The sequence below is a fragment of the Brachyhypopomus gauderio genome, unplaced genomic scaffold, assembly GCF_052324685.1.
Source record: "Brachyhypopomus gauderio isolate BG-103 unplaced genomic scaffold, BGAUD_0.2 sc73, whole genome shotgun sequence".
Taxonomy (NCBI): Eukaryota; Metazoa; Chordata; class Actinopteri; order Gymnotiformes; family Hypopomidae; genus Brachyhypopomus; species Brachyhypopomus gauderio.
The window spans coordinates 501,967-514,466 of record NW_027506894.1 but is presented as its reverse complement, the minus strand read 5'-3'; the positions used below and the strand labels follow the sequence as shown (position 1 = coordinate 514,466).

Below are 12,500 nucleotides of genomic sequence, written 5' to 3'. Positions count from 1 at the left end.
GAACACACTCCTGTTGTTCTCGCAGTGCCTGTTCCTACACACTTATCCTGAGGGGTTCCGTGAGAGCTAATTAAAGCAAACCTATTTCATTCTTACGTTGACTTTACGTTCCTTTCACATGCCTCGTCTGGAGCTGTGTTGTATTAATTAAATTATACACGACTTTAAAGCATTTTGAAGTGGTGTTTTGGGTGAAGGGTGTAGAAAGGAACTTTCTCACACCGAGACGTGTTTACTCCAGTTCTTTGGCTCTGATGGACGTAGTGTTCATGTCTTATCTTTTATGTATTTGCTTTAAAGTTGTTCCAGTGTAGTTCCACCCTGTGTCTAATCTTAAATATATTGCTTGCCAAGATTCTTATCTGTATGCCCTTTCTGTCTATATAAGACGTATACTGTGTGTGCGTGTGTGTGTATATGTGTATGTATGTATGTGTGTGGTGGGTAGGTGTGTCTGTGTAATTTATTTCCTAGATTTAACCTCTATTCTTTTCGCATCATTGAAAGTAAATTAATGTCTTGAAATTTGTTAGTGCCAGACAACGCATTACATAGGCTGATATTAACAAAAATACTTACAGTGACACTTCAGTGAGTGTTGGATAAACCTTTATTTTCAAGAGTTTCAGACTACAGTAAGTGTGAACAGGGCATTGGTGTGGTGGGTATCCCTGTATACTGGACTCTATACTGAACATAAGCCATTCTGTTAAGCATTAACTCCACATTAATGTTTTTGCTACAGGTTTGGCAGGAATCACAGTTCTCAGTTGTTCCTGTTTTAACTCAGTCTGGTATGGAGACCCTATAGAAGCTTGTGAAGCCCCTGTAGCAGTGAGGGAACAGTGTGATCTCCCCGCTCTGCAGACTAGAATACAGCCAGCTTCTCATTTACATAATGTAATTAGACCTTCCCAACCTCAGCATTCATCATCGTTAACAACATATTCCTTTAATTATGGAATCCCTTTAACTGAAAGAAAATGAGAACATTAAGGTTCTGATTTTGATCACTTCAGACAGTCACACAATGTTTGTGGCTTTAGGGCCATACCCGTTGATATTAAACAATAACTATGCATCTAAAAAGCTAAATATGAGCAATAATTTAGAGCTAATTATACCGTGTGGACTGTAGGGGGAACTTGGTCCCCATATAAATAGCACACCTGTTCAAGGGATCTAATGTAATTAGCTGAAAATAATCGCATTGATCTCATGAAGCTTCTTAATCCTTGCCTGTCTGACCTTTGGGTCCTGACCTCTGACCTCTGCACTCACAGTCCTGACCTGGGCTCTAAGCGACGTGAGAACACGCCACTGGGTTCTTCTCTGACGGCATGTCCACCATGCTTTGATGGGCTTCATATGTCCTTCATTCTGTACTTAGATCTTTCAGTGTTCTGCGTACTGTAATACACTGGCAACGCTTCTCCTGTCCATCCGATGTTTCTGATGTTTTGTCTGACTGGTCTTCTGCCTGATTTGATCTGGTTTCTCGACCAGTAAGCTTGGCAGGTTGCCTCACATAGACACTCAACAGCTGCGGTTAAGACGCAAACTCCAAACCCAGACCTTTATTTAGCACTGCTAGCTCAACAACAACTGGACGGCCTGGTGTTCAATTACCTTTGGCCTCCTAAAATAGGGACACGATGTGTAAGAGCTGATTTCTATCAGGACATACTTGATCTGGACATATTTGATCAGGACATTCCTGATCTGGACATACCTGATCTGGACATATTTGATCAGGAGATATTTGATCTGGACATACCTGAGCCCAAAGTCAAGCTTTCAGTTGGAATTTTACATTTCTGCTCATTGTTGAAAATAGATAGGCCACACGGAGCATATGAATCACAGCAGATTAGTGTGACTGAATCATTTTCAACAGGTACTTAAAGCACTTATGTGTCATTATATATAAAAAAAAAAGGTAAAAAGTTGAAGTGTGTATCAAGGGCTTAGAAGACTGGTAGTGTATCAGTGTCCACTAGAACAACTCTTACCCTAGTCATAGCTACACAACCACTCCCACAGGTCCTGCAACCACTAACACCACCTCCAGAGTTACGCCCGGGTGAAGTAGACTGAACACTCAGGACACACGTGGGTCATGTTTAGAGCAAGTGGGTCACTCATCAAAGCAGACCTGCCTTTCTGGGAATGGTCACATGCAGCTTTTGTGACTCTCAACTTTATTACTTCAGATCTAGAGAACTCATCTGTACATGTATCTTTTTTCTCATTGAGTTTAGTGTTGAACTACTTCCTTCATAAATCCATATCTTCTGAGATTTTAAGTGCAACTTTGAGATAAATATAAGAATATTATGCAAATAACCAGTACACAGATTAACCACACAACCATGTGTATTTCACAGTTATGTTTTCAACACAATGGTAGTGTGCAGTAAATAGACATTCCAACTGCATTGGGTGTCGAAGCCAATGTTCACGCCACTGTTGATGCCACTGCGGGTTTAATGCCCCTGTTGATGCCACTGCTGGTTTAATGCCCCTGTTGATGCCACTGCTGGTTTAATGCCCCTGTTGTGTTCTGAGTTGCCCTTGTCTTTCTCCGCTTCTTTGGTGCTGCATGCAGATGTCGAGTTCTGTGCTGAATTCTGCCTGAAACTCTAATCCTGAAACCTCTCGTGAAGATAAACAAATGCTTTGAACGCTTTTGATCCTTGGGCCCTTCCAGAGTTTGCTTCTCCAGACGCACTGAGCGTGCGAGTTTCACGGTTCTTTGCACAGAACCAGAAAGGAGAGGAAAGCTTGTGTTGAGAGCACAGGACAGGCCCTGTTCAGGGGCGGACCAGGGCCTTCAAAGCTGCGGTGTCTCAGCGGTGCGTGAACACAGCCCCAGAGCAGACAGCGTGTCAGTCAAACACCAGCTCAGTGGACACGTGACCGCATCTCAGGGAAAAGGCGTGTGCATGTGTGTGTGGTGTGTGTGTTTGTGTTTGTCAGAACCAGACACACAGAGAATTTCAGACCCAAAGCTAGAGCTGACAGTTTTACACATGTAGGCTCATGTCAAAACATAAAAACAAAAGGGAATTAGAATGAAGCAAAATATTAGTCTTCCTCTCTGCAGTGTGTTGTGTAGGGCAGGCCTGAAATGACTTCTGACAGGGTTAACTCAACTTTTACATTTACTATTAATGATCGCTGCTTTGATACTATATAGTGTGGGGATTACTGAGCTGAACTGAGAGAGAATGTAACCAGCTTGTATGGCAGCAGCTTTTAAACCAAACTTATCTTTCACGCTTCGAGACTTTGATGTATGGTCTGTCATCATCAAGACACCTCCTTCAGTATGAAAGCTTGTAGAGAATCTTCTTTTGGTCTTCAGATTCTCCAGGAGAACTAGCCTGGAGATCCTATTGTATCTGCAACTACTACCCAACAGAAATAACAAGCAAGTATTGTGATGGCACTTTCAAGCCTGTTGTTCCATCCGTGTTCCAGACTTCACATTTTCTGCGAATCCTTGAACACCTGCAGGAACAAATACTTCCTGCTCTACTTTCTTCATTGGACATTAAGAGTTTTTACACGGTCCTCCCTAACAAAGATGGTTTGAGAGCTTTCAAAGCTCTTGATACAAGACCTGAGATGAACCCCAAACAGATACCCCCTTAAGCCTGTCTGAACTTCTGTTGCCTCTGATGAGTTTCAGCCCTCACCCCATGTGCTACTCACAGATTAGAGGTGTTAGAGTGGGTTCTAAAATGAGAGCACCCTATGCAAATCTCGGTTGGATCTGTTTAGAAACATTTTGTGAAGAATATACCGGATCTGTCCTGTAGCCTTAGTGTATCTGACATCTTTGGTAGCGCTACGTGCACATTTGGAGATCTCCAACTCTTCATTTCTTCTTTCTCCAAGTTCTGGAATATACGTGGAATATAGCACATCCTGATCCTGGCATGGGCACAACATTTGCGGATGCTTCAGTTAAGTTTGAAACGTCTGGTTTTAAACTCGTTGTTATTTACTGTCTCACTCTTCACTTTCCAGTGCCTGAAATAACTCTCTCAAATCCCTCACTCAAAGCAATTAAGACTTAAGCGCATTTACACTGGGACACTTCCTCCAGGAAAGAGTTTCATAACTGGATTTTTCATAACTTTGGATGGTGCAGAGACCACATCCAATTTTAAGGATCCTCCACTAATCTGCAAGAGATGAGACAAGAAAACATCAAAGATGTGCTCACCAAGAGTCAAATAACAGTGCTACTGTAGCACTGCATTACATGTAGGCTAATACTAAAACACTAAACACTGAAATAGCCATAACGTACTGAACTAGTGTTTCCTCCGCCCGTCCATCACTACAGGAGTGTGTTGTGTGTCTATGAGGAGATACAACCGGCTTTACACTCTACAAACCAAGAGAAGGTTTTCTGTTGAGCACCTGAACACAAAGAGAATGAAGGATTTGTGGTGGTCGGGGATTTAGAGTGATCGGACGGGGGTAATACGTGACGCTTGCGGGCAACGGGGGTAATATGTGACGTCTGAGGGCAACGGGGGTAACGGGGGTGGTAAGTGACGTCAGCGGGTAACGGGGGTAATACGTGACGTGACGTCTGCGTTTACAACCGGCGGCTGCATTGCGGAAATGAAATAACAAGCCCCACCGTAGCGAGGAACCCGGTATCGGTCCGGTTTGTTGTGGACGTATCGATCAGTCTTAGAGTCGGAGGGGCTTCATGCTGGTGTAAATCATGTCTCGACCGAAGTTAGTGGTGTTTGACCTCGGTGAGTCTCCGTGTGCCGGCTAGCTCGTTAGCTCACCCAATATGAATGGACGTGTTCGCCACACTCCACAGACTGGCCGTGTTGGTTTGACTTCAGACATATAAATAAACTAGTTATCTATTCTACAGCCCGTCGAGTGTGTGGCAGTACTGACCCAAAAATACAGCTGCATTCAGTCTGAACCAGGGATCAAAACACTGACGAGTGTTCTGGATAGATAGAGTAGAAACTACAGTATTGTATCTACCACAGTATTGTATCTACTACAGTAGTGTAGCTACTACAGTATTGTAGCTACCACAGTATTGTATCAACCACAGTGTAGCTACTACAGTATTGTATCTACCACAGTATTGTATCTACCACAGTATTGTAGTTATTACAGTATTGTAGCTACTACAGTATTGTATCTACCACAGTATTGTAGCTACTACAGTATTGTAGCTACTACAGTATTGTATCAACCACAGTATTGTATCTACCACAGTATTGTAGCTACTACAGTATTGTATCAACCACAGTATTGTATCTACCACAGTATTGTAGCTACTACAGTATTGTAGTTACTACAGTATTGTAGTTACTACAGTATTGTAGCTACTACAGTATTGTATCAACCACAATATTGTAGCTACTACAGTATTGTAGCTGCTACAGTATTGTACCTACCACAGTATTGTATCTATTACAGTATTGTAGCTACCACACTATTGTAGCTACCACAGGATTGTGGCTACTACAGTATTGTATCAACCACAATATTGTAGATACCACAGTATTGTAGCTACTACAGTATTGTATCTACCACAGTATTGTAGCTACCACAGTACTGTAGCTGCTACAGTATTTTATCTACCACAGTATTGTAGCTACTACAGTATTGTAGCTACTGTAGCTTTTGCAGTAACGTACATTTGCTTTTCGTCTAAGGTGTGCAGTCCTGATGATAGTCTGTCATATCTAATTCCACTCTAATCCTAATTCCATATCCTAATTCCTAGATTACACTCTGTGGCCGTTTTGGGTAGATACACATGTAGACCCTCCGTTCCACAAGGATAAAAGGTTACTTCACCACTCCGTTTCACTATTGTCATCATTATTTATGCTTATTGAAAATTTCCCACATAATTCTCTCTCTCCCTCCCTCCCTCCATCCCTCTCTCTCTCTCTCTCTCTCTCTCTCTCTCTCTCTCTCTCTCTCTCTCTCTCTCTCTCTCTCCACCCCTCACCAGTGGAAGGGTGCTGGATTCAAGGAACAAACATGTCTCCCTGTATAAGGACACCACAGACGTCCTGTGCTCTGTACACAGTCAGGGTATTAGGATAGGCATTGCCTCACGGTATGGGTCCCTGTCATTTTGTAACTTTTTTAACTTATAGCATTAACGTTATTGTGCTTCTCACAGCAAATAATGCCATTGACTTTCAAGAACATTCTAACTAATGTATTACTTCAATTGTTAGTCCAAAGTATGCAGTGAGACTTTTATTATTATTTTAATACCTAGGCTACTTTTCCTCTGCCATAAACAGTATTGATCCTTGGTGTAGTTTTAAACGTTTCTTTGTCAGTCGTGCGTGGTATCGATGGAGACACTTATTGGAGGGCCAGTACAATGGTGATGACTACCATAGTGACGTGTATGGGGGTACGTGTCTGAACAGCTTGTCTTGGCCCATGTTTTCTGACGCAGTCAGCCCACAGAAACCAGACTGGGTTGTCTTGTTCCACAGTGTGTGGGTTGGTGTACTCAAATGTTTGTGCACTAGCAATGACAGAGAATTCCCCATCATCTGTGGCCTTTACACAGAGACATGCTGTATGCAGACTACCACCCCACACAGGGCAGTTCTTCCCCAACTGGACAAACCCTCAGGTGCTCCTGAAGACCTGCATTAAGTGAGGCGAAACTCTGCTGGGGCAATAGATCTCTAGAGGCAGTCTCTGAAGCTCTGGAGGGACAGTAGATCTCTAGAGGCAGGCTCTGAAGCTCTACTGGGGCAATAGATCTCTAGAGGCAGGCTCTGAAGCTCTGTTGGGGCAGTAGATCTCTAGAGGCAGGCTCTGAAGCTCTGTTGGGGCAGTAGATCTCTAGAGGCAGGCTCTGAAACTCTGCTGGGGCAATAGATCTCTAGAGGCAGGCTCTTAAGCTCTGCTGGGGCAGTAGATCTCTAGAGGCAGGCTCTGAAACTCTGCTGGGGCAGTAGATCTCTAGAGGCAGGCTCTTAAGCTCTGCTGGGGCAGTAGATCTCTAGAGGCAGGCTCTGAAGCTCTACTGGGGCAATAGATCTCTAGAGGCAGGCTCTGAAGCTCTGCTGGGGCAGTAGATCTCTAGAGGCAGGTTCAGAAGCTCTACTGGGGCAGTAGATCTCTAGAGGCAGGCTCTTAAGCTCTGCTGGGGCAGTGTTGGAGTGTAATCTTTGGTTTTCTGTGTTTTTTAGCACAGGGGAGGTGGAAGGAGCCAATCAGCTGCTGTCACTCTGCAATCTCAACCAGTACATTTCCTTTAAGGAGATATACCCTGGGTCAAAGGTCACACACTTTAACAGGTACAGCTACCAATTAATATGAGAGTGGTGGTGTGTGTGTGGGGGGTGTGTATGTGTGTGAGTGAGAGCACTATACTTTTTTGCATTATAAAGTGCACTATAATTTGTCACAAAAATAAACAAAACCAAAACAAGCACACAGCCATTTGCATTCTAATGTAGAGTGTCCCAGCTGGAGGGCTGTGGGCTGTGGGCAGGTCACCACTCACATCTCCTGCTCCGCGTCCATCCACCACATGTTTGTCTTTTACCTCCATCCTTCTCCCAGTTCTACCCATTATCCTAATTCCCCCCATTAGCTAGCTGACCTTCCCCTGACATGTGACTCCTCCCCGCCCCAGTGGGTGTGCCAAGCGTGGGTGTTCCCTCGCCCACACGTGCACAGACGTCCGTGATTGGCTAGTGGCTCTGCGATTGGCAGGGGACAGAGTAATGCCCCTCCCACCCAGAGAGCAGTGCCAGTGTTGCTCTCTTGTACTGTGAGCCACAGATGGCCGTGATGTCTCCAGCGCTCCAGTCAGACTCTCCGTGAGCCGAACGCTGTTCTGTAAAGTGCCGGACAGCCTTTCAAAGCCCTATTCTGTAGTTCAGTCCTTCTAAAACTTTGAAAGGGTCAGAGATTAAAGTCTCTCCCATTCACTTACTCCACCTTCACGTCTCTCTGTGTGTGTGTGTGTGTGTGTGTGTGTGTGTGTGTGTGTGTGTGTGTGAGTGTGTGTGTGAGAGAGAGCACATAACCTAGTGTAAAACATATTCTGTTTGTATTTTCTGCAGGTTGCAGGCGGCCAGTGGTGTTCCCTACTCAGAGATGATGTTCTTTGATGATGAACACAGGAATATTACAGACGTCAGCAGGCTAGGTACAAAACATGCTATCAAGGGTCCCTAATACGCATATATTTAACTCATTTTCCTACCACACATACACAACCCTTGTTCCCTAACAAGGGTCCCTATACCACACATACTGAACCCTTGTTCCCTACCAAGGGCAGCATTACACAAATATTGGGTCAATGTTTCTTCATCTGCATCCTCTGCCTCAAAAGTGACTTATCTCCTACATCCCAGACCCAAACCATGTGTGCACTGACCCTAGACTGATCACTCAGTCTCACACTTAGTCCCTTAAACCCTATGCAGGATCCCTAAATAACCCATGCACCCTATCTAGGGTGGATCCAAGTGCCCTACCTGAGTTCAATCACCCATTAAAAAACTCAATTCTAAACCACCCACACTGAAAAATATGTGTGCTTCTCAAATTGTGCTCACAAATAACAGCACATTCTCATTCGTTTCTCACTGGATCTCCCTGTGTTTCAGGTGTGCACTGTGTCTTGGTTCATAATGGAGTCACGTCTAAATTGGTCAACGAGGAGCTTCAACACTTCCAGAGGAAGCCCTGATGCCATGCTCAGAACGGCCTTAAGGGAGCAGTGTTGAGGCACATAAGGAGCATAAGACAAACATTGCACCAAAGTGTTCTTGAGGATATTTATTTAAGTTATTTACTTAAGTTATGTGTTAGCTGGGAGGTTACCATTAGTTCAAGAACAGTAAATGAAGTAAGATATCTAACTGCAACCAAGCAAAATCCAAGCAAACTAAAACATGGAGTATAGTGCTGATGGTTTGAGACAAAGCTGTAATCAGAGGTGGGTGACCCTTGCAGTCTAATTAGCGTTAGCCACACAGCTACCACACGTCCCTTTCCTCAGTCGTCCACCAAAACGCATACACTGCCTTTTCTGACTTATAAACATTTGCTTCTCACAATTTTTGACTAAGATAATTACGCCTGCGTTAGCCTCGATCTTTGTAGCAGTCCTCCCGTTTGGCACAGCTATCACGTGAGGTGCCTCAGAATCACGTCATAATTGCTGTCAGACTTATTAGTACAAGTTTGACCTGAGACACTGAAATAACTCGGTTCTTTTTGCTGAGTTTTACTGCACTGCCACATGTTTATATATTGTACATATCTGCAAGAAAAACGTGTATGTTTTAGATGGAAATAAATAATTTGTGTGTGCCTGAGTGCTGTTCTCTGTGTTTCTCGTCTTTCCTGTGCAACACCTTCTGTATTTATCTTTTCTTTTTCTTCTCTCTTGGGTTTCCATGAAAGTGTTTTTCTAATTCATCCCTCTCTCCCTCCTTCCCTCTCCCCTCTCTCTCTCTCTTCCTCTCCCTCGCCCCCTCTGACTCCCTCTCTCTTTCTCTCATGCTGGTTTGTCTCACGTCTCTGCACTAAAGAGGCTCTTAAAGTTGTTTTGGATTAGGTGGACGTTAATTAAAACACATTTCTCTGGTGGGGACATGTTTGCCGTAGCTCAGGCTCCCCCAGCACCTATTAGAAGTCACAGTAATAAAAATAATGTAATATTGTTTTGTCGTGAGGGGCCTGTCGTTGCAGGCATGCGAGATGTGGCTAAATAGACATCAGGCCCTTAACGTTGCTCACCTATAGGATGACCAGTCCTGATGACACTCCTGACCCCTCTCTGCTCCCTGACCAGAGCAGCACTGCTTACGGGGGCTGCAGAGGTGGTGGGCAGTCTTTGGTGGTCTGTGTCTGGTGGAGTTGTGGCACAGTGGTGTGGTTGGTGTGTCCAAGCGTCTGGAGGTCCCTGGGCTGGCAGAATGGTGTCTCACTATTCCCTCACACGCTCCGCACACTGACCCTCCCAGCCCCCAACACTGCAGCGGAGGTCTCAGTCACGATCATAAAATATTATTAGATATCTGAGCTAATCTATCCGGCAGTGTTATTTGTGGTCCTTACCAGATGAGATTTTTGGAGGGTTTGGAGCGCAGCTCAAACTGAAACCTCTCTCGTAATGAAAACATGAAACTGAAATCATAATGTATATTTGACATATTTTTGGTTCCAACTGGGTGTTTGGATGATGGAGGGGTTTGATTGGAATCGTGACATCATAGTATTAGTTGACATGTTTTTTTTCCCCTTGGCTATTTGGCATTGGTGACGTAACCAAAGATCTGAAGATGTTTTAGAGGTGAGTGAACCTGTTCAGGTGAGTGAACCTGTTCACTTTTGATGGAAGATTGCAGAAGCAAGTCTGAAATGGCCTGTGCGGAAGAGAAGGGGGCCTTGCTGTTACCATGGCAGCCTGACTCTTGATACATAGGGGGTTGAGTTACTGACTGGTGTGGGGTTGAGTTCCTGGGTGGTGTGGGGGTGAGTCTGGTGTGGGGTTGAGTCTGGTGTGGGGTTGAGTTCCTGACTGGTGTGGGGTTGAGTCTGGTGTGGGGTTGAGTTCCTGGGTGGTGTGGGGGTGAGTCTGGTGTGGGGTTGAGTTCCTGACTGGTGTGGGGTTGAGGTACTGACTGGTGTGGGGGTGAGTCTGGTGTGGGGTTGAGTTCCTGGCTTGTGGGGTTGAGTTCCTGACTGGTGTGGGGTTAAGTTCCTGATTGGTGTGGGGTTGAGTTCCTGACTGGTGTGGGGTTGAGTTCCTGGGTGGTGAGGGGTTGAGTTCCTGGGTGGTGTGAGGGTGAGTCTGGTGTGGGGTTGAGTTCCTGGCTTGTGTGGGGTTGAGTTCCTGACTGGTGTGGGGTTGAGTTCCTGACTGGTGTGGGGTTGAGTCTGGTGTGGGGTTAAGTTCCTGGGTGGTGTGGGGGTGAGTCTGGTGTGGGGTTGAGTTCCTGGGTGGTGTGGGGGTGAGTCTGGTGTGGGGTTGAGTCTGGTGTGGGGTTGAGTTCCTGGGTGGTAAATGCGTAGTTGCAGTTTGCCTGATTTCAACTGTGCTGCAGTGAGGAAGGTTCTGAGTGATCTGTGTGCATCTGCAATAACATCACTGGAGATTACTATAACACCACTGGAGATTACTATAACACCACTGGAGATTACTATAACAGTGTTGGAGATTACTATAACACCACTTGAGATTACTATAACAGTGTCGGAGATTACTATAACACCACTGGAGATTACTATAACAGTGTTTGGAGATTACTATAACACCACTGGAGATTACTATAACAGTGTTGGAGATTATTATAACAGTGTTGGAGATTACTATAACACCACTGGAGATTACTATAACAGTGTTGGAGATTATTATAACACCACTGGAGATTACTATAACATCGTTGGAGATTAATATAACAGCGTTGGAGATTACTATAACAGTGTTTGGAGATTACTATAACACCACTGGAGATTACTATAACAGTGTTGGAGATTACTATAACAGTGTTGGAGATTACTATAACATTGTTGGAGATTACTATAACACCACTGGAGATTACAATAACAGCGTTGGAGATTACTATAACAGCGTTGGAGATTACTATAACACCACTAGAGATTACAATAACAGCGTTGGAGATTACTATAACAGTGTTGGAGATTACAATAACACCACTGGAGATTACTATAACAGTGTTGGAGATTACTATAACAGTGTTGGAGATTATTCAGCCTTCTCGGAGGAAGAGGATGGAGTTCCAAGCACTGAATGATTTGCTCTGATGGGGGACTTAAGTGCTCACGTGGGTAACGACACGTGGGTAACGACACGTGGGCACATGGGAAACCTGCAGTTTCAGCAACAGGCTGCCTGCTCTAAACTCGAGTGGGGGATGTTGGTGAACTTCTGTGCTAGCTTTAATGTCTCCACAACGAACACTGTGTTTGAGCACAAGGATGTTCATATTCATGAACACCCTGTGCTGAAGGTCCAGGACTGACTCTAAGGTTGTCTCCTGACCCGAGGCCATATGTTCTAGGCTCTCGGGTGAAGAAAGGTGTTGGACTGTAAACTGATCACCATCTGGTGGAGAGTTGGATCAGACACTGTCAGGGTACCCGGTCTGCTGGGAAACATGGCAGAGCAGTCTGACTGGAATGAACTCCTTTCCCAAGTGAGAGCCCACGTGTTTCGGTGCCGGTGGACATGTCTCTGTGGAAATACTCCACTACAAACACCTGGCGAGGGTGCAATTGGAGGTGTTTAACCCATCTTGGCACGTGTGTTAGAGGGACAGGTCCATGTAAGCCAGCAGTGACCCTGATGTGTGGAGAGAAATCAGCAGTGCTGGATGTGATAAACACCTAATAACGTACCATCTACTGATGTAGCAGTTCCACTGCAGTCTTAGTTCTGTGTGGAGAGTGGACTGTGTCCCACAAGGGACAGTCCT

The 12,500-nt window shown here is 44.8% G+C and overlaps 2 protein-coding genes across 2 annotated transcripts in view; both read left to right on the top strand.

Annotated features, from left to right (window-relative positions):
* The window catches only part of cltrn (collectrin, amino acid transport regulator), a 7,322-nt gene extending 7,315 nt beyond the window's left edge, over window positions 1-7 (top strand). The window contains exon 6 of the mRNA XM_076990160.1: window positions 1-7. This exon is cut by the window's left edge and continues 808 nt beyond it. The gene's annotated coding sequence lies outside the window, so the exon portion shown is untranslated.
* A 4,595-nt stretch (window positions 8-4,602) lies between these two features.
* mdp1 (magnesium dependent phosphatase 1) lies at window positions 4,603-9,374 on the top strand. Its single transcript, XM_076990135.1, has 6 exons — window positions 4,603-4,781; window positions 5,783-5,846; window positions 6,017-6,124; window positions 7,227-7,334; window positions 8,109-8,194; window positions 8,661-9,374. Exons 1-6 carry the CDS (start codon window positions 4,748-4,750, stop codon window positions 8,741-8,743), a joined length of 483 nt encoding a protein of 160 aa, XP_076846250.1. The 5' UTR covers window positions 4,603-4,747; the 3' UTR covers window positions 8,744-9,374.
* Window positions 9,375-12,500: the final 3,126 nt, after the last annotated feature.